This window comes from Tamandua tetradactyla, chromosome 5, assembly GCF_023851605.1.
Source record: "Tamandua tetradactyla isolate mTamTet1 chromosome 5, mTamTet1.pri, whole genome shotgun sequence".
Lineage (NCBI taxonomy): Eukaryota > Metazoa > Chordata > Mammalia > Pilosa > Myrmecophagidae > Tamandua > Tamandua tetradactyla.
In genome coordinates, this window is record NC_135331.1 from 135,331,819 (window position 1) to 135,351,828 (window position 20,010).

The following is a 20,010-nucleotide window of genomic DNA, read 5'->3' on the forward strand; positions in this document are numbered from 1 at the left end:
CCCCTACCCCCAGCATTTGATTGTTGCCACTATTTTTTATTTTATCCATTCTAATAGGTATGCTGTGATGTCTCCTTGTGGTTCTAATTTGCATTTCCTTAATAGCTCATGATGATACACATCTTTTCACAGGCTGTTTGCATTTGTATAAACTCTTCAGTGAAAGTCTATTCATGTCTTTTTGTCCATCTTGTAACTGGATTATTTGATTTCTTTACTGGGTATTTCAGAGTTCTTTATATATTCTAGATACTAGTCCTTTGTCAGATATTTGGATTTAATTTTTTTAAATGTATAGTCTGACTCATTTAAGAAAGTTTTAGCAGCAAACCTTACTCACTGCAGGGCAGGGGAGGAAAGGGTCCCAGAAATATTCCCAAGTAAAAAGCACTAAGTACTGTGACAGAGCTCTAAGGAAGGCCCAAGTAGAGCTCTCCTTAAAGGGATGGCCACAGTTTTGCTTGACCATAGGTTTAATCACTAAATCCAATGATAAAGAGATAAAATATTTACAGGGACACATCTTTCACATTCCTAACATTTCCTTCCAAAGGATAGGTCTTCCACCACCAACTGGCAACCTACTCCTGACCGCTTTTCATTCCCTTTCTCATTCCACTCTAGGGAGGCGGAATGAACTAATCAAATTGGTCTGTTTGGGAAATCAACTGATGTGTTCTGGTAAAACCTGGTAAGCATTGCCCAGTTCAATGCCCTATGTGCAATATATATACATATTAGGAAACACACTTTCATGCACAAAAAAGTCACATTCTCCACAAATGTATCAGTAATTAAAAGTAAATTCTGATTTCCCATTTGTTTTGTGTTATTTTCCAATTCTTTCATTATTGATGTTGAAAAGATGGTGGACCTGCTATTTATCAGACTCACTTCAAACCTTAACATTAAAATTTAAAAAACGCAATAACCCAGCTAAAAATATTATGAAAGTTAATTTTTATTAAAGGATATCTGAGCATACACGTCATAAGAAAAAGCGAAAATTCAAATTTATACTTTAGGTGTATTTTTAATCCTAAATCCTTAAGGCAAATATTCTATGTACTGTCTAATCAAAAAGCACACCCTATACAAACAATAAGATTTTTAAAATATTTACCTTTTACTATTATCTATTGAATTTAAGAACTAGAAAATCCTAAATCAGTACAGGTTGGGTTCATTTGGGCCTTATTCATAAGTATTCATTACTAATGAATCAAAAGGATTTGTATATAAAATTGTATCAGAGCACAGACCTTGAGAATTGGATAACACCAAACCACTACTTTAAAAGGAATATATACTTTTTAATATGAAAACTTTTAAAAATACATAAAATATTTAAGTAATATATTTGCAAATAAATATCCAACAGCATATTTTCTTTATGCCTCTGAATGATACGGCATAAATGATTAGTAAAATCCACTAAAAAACGGAAATAAATAAAACAAACTTGTATGAAATGTGTTTTAAGACAGATAAATAGGACAAACAAGGACTTAAATATGCTACTCAATAAAAGCTCATATTTGCTCAATTTGAATTCATTTCCTCCCATTCACCTTAACATGTATTATTTACATGAATCATCTAGCGAAGGACATATCTGGAAATCTAACTGTTCTCCAGAATCATGAATAGTTTGATTTAAAAATATTATCTTCAGATAAATTTAAAATAAATTTTAGAGCTGAAAAGGTATTTTGAAGACTGGAATTCAGGTCTTCTGTATATTAAAAATTCACAACTCCCCTTACCTGGCTACACCGGCTGATAACTCAGGCACTACAACCCTTCGACTCCAAGCTACAAGATCCCGCTCTGTGGCTATTTCACTTCTTGGTGCATTACTGTGCATTTGCCGTACACCTTCAATTTGTCCACTACGTCTTAGTCCTACATTTGGTGGTGAATGAACCTCTGAGGTAGAACTTACAGAGCCTAAGTAAAAAAATTAATAAAGTAAATTCTATTAGAAACACTTCTCCATTAGTTTATAAAAGAAAAAAAAGCTATACTATCTTCCACATATAACTTCATATTGTGGCAAATAATTAAGTTACCAAACCAGAAACCAAATCAAAGCAAAGATTTAATGAAAACAAACATGGTTTTATGGTGACTGAAGTAAAACTACTGACTGTTAAATCCCAAAGATGTAAAACATACTACTTAACAAAAGCAATAAAAAAAAATGTTAAGTATTTTGGGGAAAACTACAAAAGAAGCAAAAACAGACAAACCCACAAACATTATTTGTAACACTTTATGATTCCTAAATTTGCTTTTTCTCTTGAAGCTTAACAGTACCCATCCATAATATCATCTTCAAGAATGTGGTTTTGAATATGTTTCATAAATTATAAATTTATTTAAAAATTTTTCCTAATTTATACATGTTTACTATAGGATTTCTGGGAGAATATACATATCAAAAAATTTTTCTAAGTTTGAAACTTTATGTTTTGAACAATTCCTAAATCATTAAAATCTTCAAGACAGGTAATTTGGGGAGTATAATATTCACTTTATGGATGCACGATAATTTGTTTAATTCCTTCTCTATTGCTGGAGGTTTAGGTAGCTTCAATTTTTCAGTATTTTACTTAAAATAGAATCACTGCTTACCTCTATTTAAACGGTTGGTATTACTGATACCTGTTTCACCAGAACGCCTCAAGTCTTGCTCTTGCTGAAGTCTTTGAATCATGCTATCCAGTGGGCTGATCTCCTGATTTGCTTGCTGACTTAAAACTTGGTTCAGTCCTATGTAATACCACACAAAATGCTACTTTAGTCACTATTCAAACCATTTTACTCATCAGCCTCGTTTTTATGAAATCAGAATTAAATATGAATTTTACTTAGGTAAAAGACAGAAAAACGAGCAACTACGAATGATCAGAATTTTAAAAAAAAGGAAAGGACGGTGCGACAGTGGCTCAGTGGCAGAATTCTCGCCTGCCATGCCGGAGACCCAGGTTCGATTCCCGGTGCCTGCTTATGCAAAAAAAAAAAAAAAGGGGGGGGGTGTGAAAGCAACCAAAATCTTAATTTATTAAAAAAATGACAACGGACATTTATTGATTCTTTACTGTGAATAAGGCAGTAAATTCACACAAAATGTTATGAATTATACATTATTATTAATTCTACTTCCTAGATGAGAAAACAAAACAACTGCTTGAAAGTTATATCACTATAGAAAGTGACAAAATTAGGATTTCAATGCAGGTTATGTTTCTTTTAAAAAGACAATTACCTGCATGCTCCAAAAAAAACAAAGAAAAAAAAATTTGACTGCTTTATTCATTCAACAAGTTCTTGAGTATTTACCATGTATTAGTAACTGTGTCAGATAGTAAGGTATATCCAGTAGTGAAAAAGAGATATTAAGGTCCCTGCCCCTCAGGGATCTTACATTCTGATGGGACAGTAAGCAATGCATGTACAGATAAATGCAAACTGTTAAGAACATTAAAGGAAAGAAGTGATGTTATAGAGAAAGTGAAGGAAAGGAAATAAGAACTACTTAGGGTAAGTCAGAAAAGCAAGCCTCTTTAAAAAAGCAGCATTTGAGCTGAGACTTAAAGAATGAAAAGAAATAGGCAGCCATGTGAAGAACTAGAAAAAAAGAACACTTCAGATGGAGGACAAGAGGCACAAAGGCTGAGTTTGGAAGGAACCCGATGTGTTTCAGCCCACCCTCCTTCTTTCTAGCATCAGTCATGTGAGACCACTTGATGGGTTCTGCCTTCCTAACCTTCATACTTTGGAGCTTCAACACAGCACACCCACTGCAAGGAAGCACAACCCCTATTTATCCTTCAAGCATCAACTAAAATGGAGCCTCTGTGACATTTCCTCTGTGAAATCTTTCCAAACTACTCTTGAACATATTAGCTACTATCCTCCTCCAGTCCTTAAAAAATTATATAAACATATATCTTAACATCCAGCCCAATGTAAAGGAAATACATTATTTCATTGTCCCGCAAAAGCCTAGACTATGTTATCTATCTTGGTATTCTCTAAATCTACTACAATACTAGGCATATAAAAATGTTTGATCCTGATGAATCAATTTAAAAAATGGGTAACTCGTAGCTGTTGGAAAAAGCAATGCCATGAGAGCAGAGCGATTAACATTGAGTTGATGGGTATATAAGAAAGAGAATTTGATTCATGTCAAAATTTTAAGATGAGTCTGAGGTGCGAAGAAAAGACACCAAGAATATTCTGAAATGAAGACCTAGTAGAAGAGTACAAGGGGAGGGAAATTACATGTATTAAAACAATCATTTCATTTTATAAAAGGAAACTAAAATTTATTGAGATAAAACAATTTGTCCAAGGTCACAAGTTAGAAAGTAGCGGGGTAAATGTTAAAATGTCTTTGGATGCTGTTGGGGAAAATGTCATATTTGACTTTTGTTTCATATTTGAATATTGATGAGTAATCTGGTATAGCTCAAGTTTACAACTGAAGAAACACATTTAAGGTGCATTGTCCAGTGTAAATATAACAGAACTGCATTTAAGCTAACTTATTATTACAATGGCCAACATCTAACTCCAAAGGATTTCTCAAAATAAATTGTTATAGATCTAGATTTGCAAATAGAAATATAGTTACTAATGGTCAAAGTTTTTTCAAAAAGTATTTTTCACTCGTTCTGTGTTTGTATGAATTATTGTATACACTAAGAAATAATGAAATAAATGAGGTCTACCCCAAACTCTGTGTACTAGAATACATGTGACTCACTCTGAGGCTATCATTATTCCTGTGGATAGATTCTCTCAGCCTGGTACTCATAATTTGCATCTATTTTATTTTCAAAACCAAGCCCACTTTCTACTCTAAGGATGGCATGGTACGGAAGAAAGAACACTAAACTAGGAGTTAAAAGAACTGGGTTAGATCCCTGCGACTCCACACCTTTTACTTTAAGACATATGTTAATTTTCATTTTCTTAATTTTTAGGATTGGGACACCACAGTTTGAAAGATTCAATGAGATATTATCCGTAAAATCCTTTTATAAATATAAATGTTAAAAAATAATGATAATATTAAGCAACAATGATATTTTAAGAAATGAGTCCTTTCCTTATCTCTGTGCCTGAAATCCCAATCTAGGTCCCTATTTTGAAAGCTGGACATGATTTGACTCTTGTCAGTTCTGCTCAAAGAAACTGAAGAAATTTCTCTAAATTTCAGTCCTACAATCAGGTCCTACAACCTGCTCGAGACTTCTCTGAAACTGAATGCCTGCCTAGATGACTTGAAGACTACCTTTTCCTTAGATTCTTTTGAGTTAACGCATGTCCATGTACTGAGTCACATTAGTTTACATACTCCAGAAATTGAATGTGTGGACTAGGGTCTGCTGCACTGTACTTCTCTTTACAATTAGCAGCAGGGACCATTCCTTTAAGCTCCTCCTCACCCTCCATCCTAAGTGGTCATGTTCCAAGAATGACCCTTCCCATTCAACATGTCTGTTTACATTATAATTGCATGCCCAATCCTTTAAGAAAAATATGAGGCAGGATCACTATAATGTAATGAGACTGACATCTCTGTGTTGCTTATAGATTCTAAATCCATCATTTAAAAGCCATAATACTACGTGCTATGTGTATCTTGTTATGTCTTAATGGTTTTTATCCATTAGGATGGAGTCCAGAAGTTAAAAATATTTTCATAAACATTTTTCTAGCCTAAAATGTAGCCAAAACATTTATAATTCCAAAACTAGTATAAGCTTACTTATAAGAGCCTCTCCATTATTCTCACTTAATAAATTAGTGCTATATTTCTTATCAAAAGGGGGAGGGAGCCTATAGACCTTGTCTCCATTTCCTCAGCTTCCGCATTGTCTTCAACTATCTGATTTTCACCCTCCGTTACACTTCACCAAAGCATTCACTACCCAATCAATTGCCACTTTTCACCTCTTATTTACTGCTTATAAACCTTTAACAGTGAGCATGATGTAAAATAATCTTCAACATAAGTTGGCCACCTAGTCCTATTCTGTCTCATATTAAATTATTATTTTCTCTAATAACATTTATCATAGTTTTTAACTATGTATGTTTGTAACCATATATATATATAAATCTAATTAATCCATTCCATGTAGGCAACCACCAGGTCTCTTAAATTCACTACCAAATATGTATGGCCTAGCAGTATCAAGGAAGAGCATATTTCCAATAAATTTTGCTGAATAAATAAATAAATAAAAATTACCGACTCATCTCAAAACCAAATAGAGGGACTACCCTATTAGCTCCCAGACTATAAATAAATACAGACTAAAGTTACTGCTTTAAATCTCCAATGTCCCTTTTTTAACTTGTAAATATTAAGCATTACTCAACTCAAAGAAGTTTAGAGAAGTACAAAGCAATAATTTGGCTTCTCATTTCCTCATACAATTAGAAACAAAGTTTTAGGAATTCTTTAAAATTTCACTAGGAAGACAAAATTGATTGTCTATGAAACTGAGCACCTACCTGAGGAAGTTACTCCCATCTGAGGGATGAGTTGTTCCTCCCTGCAATTTTCACGACCAGGAACTAATCTCTGATATCTTGATGGATGAGGATTACCATCAACATCAACCAAAAAAGGGGGAGGCATGAGATGAGGTGCTTGCTGAGTCTGTTCATCTAATACAAAATTGTTGGCATCACGGATAAGGGGCCGGTAATCACTATGAAAGAACATCTGATCTGCTATCTGTAAAAAGAAAGGCCAATAAAAGATTAGAGAAATAAAGATGTATCTTGGTAGATAAAAACCTGTAACATTTCTAATGAAGATATTTAAATACAAATCAACATTAAAAAGAATATTATTTTTAAATTAACTGTACAGAATACTTTATGCAAAATATTTAATATATGCTCTCTTAACCACATACAAATTTAGATTATATATCCACATAACACTTAAGATAGCTCAACAGATCATAAAAACTAAGCTACATGCTGTAAATATATACCACACTGAAAGGACTGAAGAGTTTATACTCCAAGTGGTTTTGCTATGTTTTAAAAAAATAATTTTAGAATTTACAAAATGTGCTTAATGAGCTAAAACTTTGACCAAAATGTAGTTTAGGACTGAACCTGTACTTTCTTTTCAATGATTTTCTATTTTATTTCTATTTTTGACATTTTTACATTAAACATTTCAATTTTTATGATCAGAAAAGTATCTGCTTAAAATTTTCTTGGAAACAAGGAAGACGATATGTACAAAAAGCAAATATTAAAAATAAAAGTTGAGCAGGCCACAGTGGCTCAGCAGGCAGAGTTCTCACCTGCCATGCCGGAGACCGGGTTTGATTCCCGGTACCTACCCATGCAAAAAAAAAAAAAACGATAATAAATAAATAAATATTATTTAATTTCAAATTAAATGGTAAAACCAAATCTAGGCAAAAATCATTTGGCAGTACTTCTACCTTCTTAATTACATAACACTAGCTACATCAGTAGGTCATATATTTTTGAGAATCACATGCAAGTTACACATTCATAAGCCAGATAAATGCATATTATCTATAAAAAAGTAAAACATTACTAATTTCAGAAAGCTCCTTTATGGACAACATCTTCCATTCCCAGCTTTACAGCCCAAATTAAAAACTTCAATCTAGATGGTTCTAGCAGGCTAATGTAAAAAGTTATTTCTTCTGCAATATACAGACTTGAAATGATAAGGTCTAATTACTATCAAATGTCTATTACAAGAAAGTATTATTTAACAACTGCTGTCTTCATTCTCCTTTCAGAAATGGAACCTCATCACTCCTAAAAAGTACAATCTGTAAACATCTATGGATTTAAATGAAAATAAGAAAAGAGAAGCTGAAGGATGCATATTCGTCATACTCTACCTTATCATATTTGCTACTGGAACCAAAGCCAAAAATTAAAAGATGTCCATGGGAATCTGTACATGCAAAATGCTGACCATCAGGAGAGCATTTGCAATCAAATACTGCACCATGTCCTTGGCCTTCAATCTGAAATATATTTAATCAAAAAAAAATGCCATTAACATGTAAAGAGCTGGTCACTATTGTTTCTAGAATTTATGATAAAAGATAAGCACATATCCTAATGAAATGAAGACTAAATATAACAAACACAAAACAGTAATAAAATGTGTGAATATTCAGAAGAAGTGCCAGATTAATAGCATGGAACAATAAAGTGCTCTATTTATCCACATACCAGACACAATTCAAGAAATTAAAGAACACCAACTCTCCCCCACCCAAAGAATTCTGCTTCACACCTTCAACCCAGATTTAAAATACAATTGCACCTTATATTCCACCTATCTCCATTTAATCACTGCCCTTTCTGCAAAAACTGACAACATGTAGCAAACTGATGATTTTTTTCATAACTCTTAGAAGTAGTAGCCAGAGATGCCCAGGAGATATTAAATTTTTTTTCTTTGAAAATAAATTCCCTGTTCTGACTTATCTTGTAAATGGAGAATTTCAAAGGTTAAAGAAAAGGGGTTTTTTACCTGATAACTGTTTTCTGTTTTCCAGTTCCATTAATCCAGAACGAATGGGTTTCTCCCTGCAACCTGTCAATCAAACAGAGGTGGCCAATCACCACTCTGACTTTTTTTGCTCTCAGTGCTTCTTCAGACTATGTTCCGGTTGAAAACTTCTTTAGCAGTGTTCTGAAAGAGGTAAAAATTCTACCCTATCTAAAGCACAACTAGGGACTGAATTTCAGAAAACAACTAAAATAGGGAGTTAACTCCCTAACAAATAACAACTAAGGATGATTTTCAACAAATGGAATTGGATTTCTGGATTAGCAGAATCGGAACATAAACACTTTTTTATCAGGTAAGAAACACCTCCTCTCTGTTCCGGTATCCACTGATCTAGAACAAATTGAGTATTATTAGCAATATCTGAGGAAATGCTTGGAAAAAGAGAAAAGTGGTAATTTTCTTTAGTATTAAAAACCTGGCATAGGTATGGATGCACAGAATCCACAAAATACAGAAATAAAGCTAAAATTTAGAAGAAGAAAAGTTGATTTTCAAGAAGATTTATTTGCATTTTGGTCAAAAGAGAAATATCACTCTAAAAAGGAAGGGCTCTACCTAAGAAGTAAATACAGTATCACAAACGGAAGAGCCTCAAAAAGAAAACTATCTTTTCCTTTGGATCATTAAAAAGAAGAAATACAAACATGTGTGCTTATTTAGTGCTGTTTTGGATGGAAAAGATATAAGAATAATGTTCTTAAAATTTAATATTAAGGAAAATTAGCAAATTCACCTAGGTCTAATATAAATAAGGATTTACCATAAAAGTAAGAAAATGAATCGTAAGTGCAACAGGATTATTTCTTCATTGTGAAGAAAGCTGGAGGATGACAAGATAGCAGAAGAAGGTAACCGATTTCAAGTCTACTTAAAAACTACTCAAAAATGAGAAAGAACAGGACTATTTCTTCAGAATAATAAAAAGTTTAGAAGCCATACAGCTTATCTGCCTTATAAAAATAAAGACATGTAGAACGTCAGGATTCAAGCCTCTATTTTTCTATGTTTTCTAGGCAAACAAAGATATTAGTTACATAAACCGTCATGAATAACTGCATGAACAAAATTTACCTCTAAATAGAACTTTTCATTAAAATCTCAAGATCAAAGAAGTGAAATTGCCTTGATCATGTGTTATCAGAAGACTTACTTATCGCAGTTCACTAAAAATTTCACAGCGGACAAGACAAAACAAAAAAACAACTTTATAAACCACTCTAATCAATACTTCTGGGACTGTAACATTACAAGTCTAAGTTCAAAATTCTAAGTATACAGTAGGAAAAGGAAGAAATTTGAAAGAAGTATGACTCAGCAATGCCAAAGGAAATTCGATCCATTTTCATAGGCAGGGGTATCCTTTGTGTGATGTTTCATCAACAATCTTACTCTACAATTTTTCTTTTTGTGGTAATCTACCCTAAACCCACGCTATAGTCTAGCACTGCCACATTTATGGTTATAGAAGATCTTTAAAAGAATATTCGGGAGAGTTGGAATTTATAAAGCTCTTTTAAAAATTAAAAAAAAGTAGCAATTGCATATTTTAAACTACTGTGACTCTTATGTAAGACATTCCATTGTGATTATGGTAGGATTATACCAATTTTCTTGGTGTTAGGTATCTAACTACAAAATGATTTTTTTAATGGAGAAAATGAAAGAACTCATCAATCACCTCAGAAAAAAGAAATGGCATTAATTGGATTAGACATTGTTCATTTAAAATGGCATTAAAAGTATCTGTTTTACTCAGGGACAAATTAGAAAAGGTACCTAAACCTTATTAAAAAAACAAAGTTTATCTTTCCTAATTGCTCCTCAGAAAATAAGTATCCATACCCTATAAACACAGAGGTTTTCCAAAGAGTTGATACAAAGTAGGAAAATATTTTATTTTCCCTATGTAACCAAAAACATCCCAGCTGTTTTTGTAACTTGTTTGGATTAACTGTCTCAACCAGAAAAGTTGAACAGTTCTTTCCAAAAAGTATTTCCTCTGTTTAAATGATATTCAAAGTATTTATGAGTTAAAATTTCTCAAAGGAAAAAATTAATACTGAAGGCACTACTAGAATATGTATGCTGAATAAACAGAGAGAAATAAGGCTTCTGCTGATCTTCAAAAACCAAAAGGAAAAAATTATCCTTTATCCATACAGATGTATGTGCCTATCAGAAAAGTAAATGTACTGCTTAACAAGAAATGAGTCAACACGAAATTTAATATTGTATATAGCTCATGACAGCATTTATTGTACACTGTAGTAAAATAACTATAAAACACAAAGAAATTGATATGTTATAATGACAAATTTTGAATGTAAGTGAATTTTAGATGACTTATTCCTCTAATAAAATTCAAGTATGCTTGCCATATATCATTTGGGATATAAGTAAACAAAGACCACATAATAAAACTCATTTACAGTAAATAAAAATAAGGAAGAGCTAGGATATGCCACAAGACAGTATTTTTCAGTAACTTCAAGGATTTCAAGAAGAATGGGAATAGGTCAAGAAAGAGAAAAATACATTCAATGATTATGATAAAGGTTGTTTTATTTTCTAAAGCAAGAGCTAAGAGCATCAGACAAGTTAAGAGAACAAGAGTCCTTCATTAGAAAATGAAACTAAATTCTAGAAATTTTAACATGAATTGTATAGAACAGACTGATAGAAATTTATACTAAACTTAAAAGAAATCACATCAGGCCTCTCTCTCTCTAAGCCCAATTCTGCAAGTAAAATTACTATTCTCCACTATGTAGGACATGACATCCAGGGGTGAAAGTCTCCCTAGCAATGTGGGAGATGACTCCCAGGGATTAGCCTGCCCTGGCACTGTGGGATCAACAATGCCTTCCTGACTAAAAAAGGGGAAAGAATTATAACAAATAAGGTACCAGTGGCTGAGAGAGCTCAGAGTCAAGGGGCTGCTCTGGAGGCTACTCTTACGCAAGCTTCAGCTAGATATCGTTATTTATCATGGGTTGCCAAACCCCAATCAAAATCATTCCTGTCAACCCTAAAGAGCACCTAGGGCTTTATTTGAGAGTATACAAAAGCTTCAGGCACTATGCTTTATCTTCCAGAAACATACAACCTCCAGATAGGTTCCTAGGCCAGATAAGTCCTGAAACCCAGAGAAGCCAGTCTCTGCAGAACAAGTAACTCCATTCCCCTATCCCATATTATAGAGAGAGCTCTTTCCAACATGAAAAATTTAGAAAGGGCGCAACCCAAATACTCTTCAAGATTGGGAGGAAGAACAAAGGAGAAAGTGGAGTTATAACAGAGAAGATAGGGTTAACAAATGAATATGAGTGCTGAATCATTATACTGATATTTCTTTTAGTCTCCAGTGTCTTGGGGCAGCCTGAAGGAAAATGTAAAATTGTGGAATTATAATCCTAACAAACTCTGAAATCTGGTCTATAAGTAATAGTTGCAGTGTGCTTTGACATTATTGCTTATTTTGTATAGTTATTTTTCATAATAAAAAACAAATTGCATCAATACAAAAATTTATGAGTCAAGAGCTTTGATAATGCTAGGACCATTACATTTAATGAAGAATTCATGTGCCTTTTTTGAGGTACAATTTCTAATACAATGTTTTGTGAAATGAAAAGATGAGTAATTAAGGAAGACAGAGACAAACCTCTCTCTGTGGAATGACAGGCATAACTCAAATGATCAGTAAGCTCTATAATCCTCCCATTTGATGTTCCAGAAGGCTTGTTTGAAGAACGAGACAAACGTGGAAATGAGGTATATTGAAATAACTAGCTGAAGACTAAAACTATTAGACTTAAATTACATCAATTATAAATACGAATACGGGAACTATGCACTCATAGAGGTCCTCGACATGAGGCAGGAAGGTTAAAAATATGGGATACCTTGAGCAGAATCATTGTCTTATGGAATCATTTCAAATCTGTGACCAGGGTCACTTTTTTGTCTTATTTTTTAAATATAAGGGAGCATTTTTCCTATAAATACCTCAAAAATGAAAATGTGGATCTTGAAATAACCTAATAATTTTACAAGATAGACTTATACACCAAGAATAAAAGAGCTGTAAAACTGAATTTCTGTTAAGAATTATCCTTACAATGTCTTTCTTTAAGTACAAAGAACCTTTAGATTAGAGTTTATCGACATGGGGAGAAATTAAGAATGTACACTAGATATCAAAGAACAGACACTGTCATACACACATTTAAAATATGCTTTGGCCTCCTTCAAATCGTTACTGTGGTTATTGTGCAAACAAAGAAAATATCTTAAAAGAAATGATCCACATTTTAATAATCTAGGTGTCATCTAAATACCTGAAAAATCATTACTGAATGAATGTTACTTTAAATGTTGAAAATTCTTTAACTCATGGCAACATTATCACATATGAATTAAGGATAGCTGTTTAAATAAATGAATTTGAAGAATTAGCTCCAAATATTCACTTTAAAAGCATATTACCAAAAAAAGTATATTACCAAAATAAGTAATTCATCTTCAAATTTAGTGGCATTTTGTTAACCCATACCCAATTGCTGAGGATAATAACACTATGGGTCAAGCCTTCCCTGAAATTTAATCTCTTCCTTTGATCTTTCTGACATATTAGCATGGTATCTTCCTTACACAATCTCTAGGGATCATTATCTCTTCTACAGTCTGCTAAATAAGAGTATTTTTCAAAATTCTGCTCTAAACATTCTTCATCTTCAAGAGGGGACAAATAACATTCTACGTGGAAGACCTCAATATCTGTTTCTCTCTATTTCCAAGTGTCAGCTGGCCATTTCTACATAGGTAATCCAACATTATCTCACACCAGACATATACAAAAAGGAATTAAAAATCCGTTCTCTGGTCTTTCACATTTCCATTAATAATATGATAGTCACTCAGGCTCAACACCCTCAAAGCACCTATTAAATCTTCCCTCCCTGTCACTCTCCAGTCCCCAATTCGTGTATCAGTTATGAAACACCAAATCTTATAGCTTTTTCTTCCTTCACAAATTTCCTTACATCACTGTAATTTTTCATTATGACTGTCATGATTAAAGCAGTCTCCACTCACCTATCCAATTTTACGCCTGAGATAGTCCACCCGGAAGTTTCTATACTGGTAAGTTATATTATTTATATAAATTATAAAGTGATTTATCTAAACTACCACCCTGTTCACTATGCTTTATGATGAGATACTCTGAGACCACAGACAATACAACTTCCATTTATACTTCTCATCTCATCTCCTATTATTTCCAAAATCTATTTCAGACAAACTTTCTAAATTTCTCTATGAATATATCTTAACATTTCTTACTTGTAAAAACATTTTTCTTATTTACAAAATTCATTCTCTTATTAATTCAATCTCTATTATTCTAGGCATTCTTTCTCCTCAACAAAACCTTCTCTGACCATCTATCGTGAAGTCATTTATCTTTAGTACTGTCATAGCAATTGCCTTTTCTCACTTATGTTACTATTTGAGACTATTTGCCAATATTTATCTTTCCTATATATTTTACCTCCACAATCTATTTATAAGCTGGCAGGGTTTGTTCCCATATTTTGTTTGCACAAAATAAGCACTCAAATATCTGCTAATCAAAGTGTTTTCACTTGCATGTATACATTTTGTATAATTTTACGTATTTTCTTTAAAACATCAAATTTCAAATAATCGTGATAAAGGATCACGAAGCATGTCAAGGATTTACTACAAAAAAAGTAATTTGCCAAGTACAAAATGGTATGAAAAGCAAGAGTGACTCATATTCATGGCAACAAAGTTAAGATATCTTTACCTAGATACAGATGAGAAAAAGAATTTAAAGAACCCCAGAAATCTGAAAGTGACAAAAACTAAAGTTTATGATCAGAAAACTGAAGGAAATTCCTTACCCACAGAAGTTAAAACAAGGACTAGAAATCTCAAGAGCATCCTTTTAACATACAGTGTGGATACATTATTTTGATAGATGATATATATAAATAGAAGAACTCCTGAAATTCTGATTTTTAAGAGATAATTATATGAGAAATACCTATTTTGAGCTTCTCTCTCTTCCTTAATAAATACATGCAGTGAAAATCATTTAAAACTAAAGTAGAGGTCACACTGAGAACATGTTAATTTCAGAAGTATGCATGTGCAAAAATTCTGAGTGGTGATTGGCAGTCTTTGCTTGTTTGGAACGTTGCAAGGAGAAATACATTGTTCTGGATTAGCGGACAATGGAACATTTAAAAAAATCTCTTAAGTAAAAGAAAGGTTAAGAGGACAATTATAAAAATAAATAAAAATTTGATTAAGTAAATAAGAATTGCTATTTGGAATTCACCCATAAAACAAAAGTGAAGCAAAATTCAAATTCAGTAAAACCCTTTTCTAACAAGAAACATATTGTAGTCTTCAAATAAAATAAAAAGCTAACAGGGAGCAATAAACTACAGCTTGAATAAGCATGACAAATAGAGATATGGAGATAGAAATAGTTAGACACAGCTATTGCTAAATATATACAGAAAAGTAAGAGGGTAAGAGAGACAAAGCAAAAGTGCCAGAGATGTGAAGAAAGACACTAACATTGGGTCTACAAATTCTACACCCCGAACATCTTTTATTTACTACATAATATTCAAATGGCCTAGTACTAAGAAATTCGAAAACTTCACTTCATAGCTTTATAAGTTAATATAATTTTCATTTAGTTAGAACTTAGTTGAACTGATAACTTTTATAAAATGACTTAATATATAGGGACAGTTAAGGTATAAGAAACTCCCAAATTGCTTGTATCTTTCAGGGAATTGGAATACTACAAAAGCCTTCAAGCTTCAATTTCAAGAATTTGCATGCATTTTGAAGTTATTTCTGGGAGTAATTTATCTGACCTTTATCATTTAATTGAAGTTTAGAACTTTTAAACTATAGCGTTTAGAACAACTCTCATCAAAACAAAGCTATAATGATGTTCACCTCCTGCCAATTACAAAGATAAAAAAACATGGGCTCACTAAGATACACCCGACTGGCTTGGAAAATTCTTAACATTCTCTACCTGCCTCAGTAAGATAGCCAAATATACTACAGTTTTGCCCTGAATATTCATTTTATGTAAGGACTGTTCAGCTGAAACACAAATCAACTGACAAATTTTAGGCAAATATAGCTAAGAAAAGCTTAAGGCTTCTAGGTCTTTGTAAAAAAAGAATAAAGTTGTCTTATGTTCACAATCTTCTTACCATATTCTCTTTAGCTTCATTTCCTGGTTCATAAAAAACAAAAATAAAACACCCAAGGTTCCCATCTTATTAACTACTCTTTTCCAACAAATGCTCTTAAAAATTTATTTTGAGATTATTTTACTTTTAGTAGAAGATGAGAGAATTAAGAGTGAGGTCTTAAAAAGAAGTGTTTACTCCAGGTCATGCCCAGTTTTAGTTTCTTTTAAAACATTATCTCACTTGCCATGTACTTCTTAAAAGTCACAAAGACAAACAGTGCACTGCTCCCCCACCCCTCAACTGCTTTTCTCCTTTAGATCCTCTACTAAGAGGAAAGCTAACAGTAAAAATAAGGAAAATAACCCCATCGGTTTTTCTGGACAATATCGCAGGTAGACTGAGAAGTCACTTCTAAGATTTTGAAATGAAATAAATTAGGGGATTAAGTTTAAAAGGAAAACCTCCCCTTATCCCAGTCCTCAATCTCAAACCTTTTAATTTGTTTGCAGATAGTCCTAAAATAAAATATAAGATATTTTTTAAAACTCTGTGTCTAGTCTTAATATACAGGGGGAAAAAAGAATTAGATATTTATCTGGTGAAAATCAGTGCAATATTAAAATATTAGTATCTCACAATATGATTAGCGATTTGATATTTATTAAAGTGTAATTAGCACATATTTAAAAATTCAACATTTCATTTGAAAGACTTTTGGATAATATGGAATTTTTGACTATTTCTAAAATGTCAAGACAGAATTTTTATTTCTGTAACAGGTAAGTAAGATGCAGGAAAGTAATTAATACAAAACAATGAATTAACTGTTATGTGACTTCCATTATCTTCTGCAAAGTTATTATAAGCTTCCAGTGGAAAATTCAGTTAATTATCACAAAAAAGCAAGGACCAATATTAAAGCAGGATAGCCAAAATATACTTTATAAAGATCTGTATTTTGTTAAATATCTGTATATAAAAATACTGTCCTTTTAGTTAGCACTTCTTATGCTCTAGTTGTAAAGGTAAATTTACTTATTTGTGTTATAAGCTTCAATTTTAAAATTCACACAAAATTCTATTGTTCTTAATACTATTTTATCTAAACTTCAACTTCTGGTCTAAAAATGGAGCATTCTAATAGAATTCTGTGACCTCAAATCCTCCAAGGTACTATGACTAAATGCTCCACATGACACTCAAAATATTCACTAAATTAACTTGTAATTACCAGCACAAATTAACAAAAAGAATTGAATTTGTACTTTATCAGCTTTCATGGCATTTTTGTGACTCAGAAACTTATTGATTAGCTATACAGAGCCATAAATGGAGCCAAAACCCAATATTCATGCTTCCATTCCTCCCTCAAACTGCTTTCCTTCATTTTCTTAAAGACCAATGCTGGATATTTTATCTTCCATCTGCCCACAGGAAAAACAGGCAATGAAATGAACAAAAGAGCAAAGATAAAAAAAAAAAAAGTAAAGCATTTTGATCACTTATAACATTAGGAAACAGGCAGAAAAGAAATTATCAAGCTAAAGAATAAGACCTCAAAAGATCTACTTGGAGGTCATACCATTATGAAAACATCTCCCCCCACAAATGAACTATTGGGTATAGTTGGAAGTTAGCTGTGCAGTGACATTGCTAAAACTAAAAATAAAAACCATGGCTCGATTTAGCATTAAGAAATTATTAGAAACAGACAGAAATACATATACATAAGCCCAAACATTTGTATGATAGCTTTGTGACTGAGGCAAAACTGGGCAAAGCATTTCATCTCTTTAATGTACAGTTTCTTCATTCATAAAATTAGGAATAAAATATACCCTAATATATTATAAGTTTTCATAAGACCCAAATGAAATAACATATGGAAGCTATTAAAAGCCATATAAAAAATAAAGGGTGAATCATTATATCGATATTTCTTTTAATCTCCATTATCTTAGAGTAAGTGGTTAGAAGTAAAAAACTACAATTGTGGAACTGTAACCCATATCAAACTGAAATTTGTTCTACTGTTGCAATGTGCTTTGAAATTTACAGCTATTTATATATATGTTATTTTTCACAAAAAAGAAAAAAAACTTTATTGTAATGATGCCTCCAGTGTTATGGAGCAGCTAGAAGGAAAAATCTAAGATGATGGAATGGTAGCCATGACAAACTCCGGGATCTGTTCTGTAAACACTTGTTGAAGAGTGCTTTAAAAATCAACCCTTCTTTCTTTCTTTCCTTGGTATAAATGTTACATTATACAATAAAAAAAGTTAAGAAAAAATAAAGAATGTATCTTTAATGAAATGAAGGTTGGTTTTCTGCTTTTGACAATGTGGGATTTATTGTTTTATCCTTCTTAGTTTCCATTTTGTTTTGATCACAATTTGAAGCTATGAAAACCATCCTATTCTACTTACTACAAATTTGTTTCTTGTGACCTTTAGAGGTTTTTCATCTCTCATCTATAGAATGAGCAGGAAAAATATCCTCAAACAATAAATAATTTATAGCAGTACTATAACTAATCCATTAGTTAATTTCAAAGAATATACAATAGCGTATGGTTAAGTTCTACTGGCTGCATCGCTAATTTGTAAGAGTCTTTAAAGAGCAAATCACTTCATCACCAAATACTCCAATTTTTATATTGACTAAAAACCTGGAATCTCAGTGTGACCAACTTACCTGATAAGGAAAAATTCATCTATGTATAGTTAAAGGGTGAAAGCAGTATTACAACTATTAGAGAATACTTTCCCTCTACATTCTACCAATATACTGATGCCATTTGAAAATATAAAATTACTAAAGTAACTAATATATAAATATTTTTTATATAGCCCACAAATTATCTCCTTTTGAAGGTATAAAGACAAATTGAGAAATGAAAATGACTATTTTCCTTATGCAAGAGATGTTCTAAAAATAAGCAAACAAGATACAGAAGGATAGTAAAAGAGAAACCAAAAAATTTTTCACTAGTATATTTGAGGATCTACTTTTTCAAAAATCTCTTCTATACATACATGAACAAAGGAAATCCATCTATCACTAACAATCATACCTCAAATAATTAACATGCATTTTTAGAAAATGAGAATTTACTTTTTACCTCATTTACATTAAGGCATAATCATAAAGGCAGCTAAAGTGAGTCCCTTCACTAATAAAAATTCCTTTTAACTTCTGCTTACTTACTAGGTAGGATTTTCTTATGATCATCAATCAAACATCATCACCTTCATGTAGTTTTTTTGCAAATAACCATTTCAAAGACTATTTCGTGAAAATATTTTTTGCAAATTGATTCTAACCACATAAACTATTAATTATATTGTTTTATAATTTATTATTGAATTTTTAAAAATCTCAGCATGCTGAAATAATAGAAACATTTTCTTCTTGCTTTCTTTGTGGAAAGGTATACATGGGTATACAGGAAGTAGATTTTTTAAAAACATGAGTATATAAACAACAGCAGTATATAATTCATTAATTCATACTGTGATTAGAGAGAAATGGGGACACAGCACAGTAGACTATATAAAAGCAGCCATGAAAGTTCATATGTGATATTAAACCACTACAATTCAAATACTCAGCAAAACATGGAGGGGAAGAGTTTAATAAAAATAAGTATCTAATATACTATAATGTGCTTAAAGGCAATAGTTACCTGATTCACTGGCTTTAATTTCCATACTTTGGAGTTTCTAATCTAATTTTACTGTAAAAATTAAAAGTAAATGAGGTATCACAATATACAGGCATTGTAATACATACAATTTTCTCTCAAATTTACCAACTTAATAAAGGTATGTAATAATTCTTTCTTTGAAAGAAATTTGAAGTCAAAATAGTATGTACCAATTCTTAAATGGATTTCCTTTGTGATGTGCAGAGTACCTGCATTTAAAAGTTCCCAAATCTATAACAGCCATAAAATGAAGAGACTAATAATTACCATATTGAAATAAGACCGAATTTTGACTCCTCTTGCCAAATCCCACACTATCACATTTCCATCATGACCAGCAGAAAAGAGAACTCTAGGATCGAATGGGTGTGGTTCAAGAACAAATACCTCATCTTCATGACCCTGAAATGTTTTGAAAGTTTCAAGAGTAC

At 32.1% G+C, this 20,010-nt stretch overlaps 1 protein-coding gene across 2 annotated transcripts in view; it reads right to left on the reverse strand.

Annotated features, from left to right (window-relative positions):
- The window catches only part of PHIP (PHIP subunit of CUL4-Ring ligase complex), a 147,661-nt gene that overhangs the window by 59,177 nt on the left and 68,474 nt on the right, over nt 1–20,010 (reverse strand). For both annotated transcript variants that reach the window (XM_077162287.1, XM_077162286.1), the window contains exons 15-19: nt 19,847–19,981; nt 7,929–8,057; nt 6,538–6,763; nt 2,638–2,775; nt 1,767–1,950 (exon numbers count right to left, since the gene is read on the reverse strand). In XM_077162287.1, the coding sequence (XP_077018402.1) occupies nt 1,767–1,950; nt 2,638–2,775; nt 6,538–6,763; nt 7,929–8,057; nt 19,847–19,981 (812 nt within the window). The remainder of the gene's footprint in view (nt 1–1,766; nt 1,951–2,637; nt 2,776–6,537; nt 6,764–7,928; nt 8,058–19,846; nt 19,982–20,010) is intronic.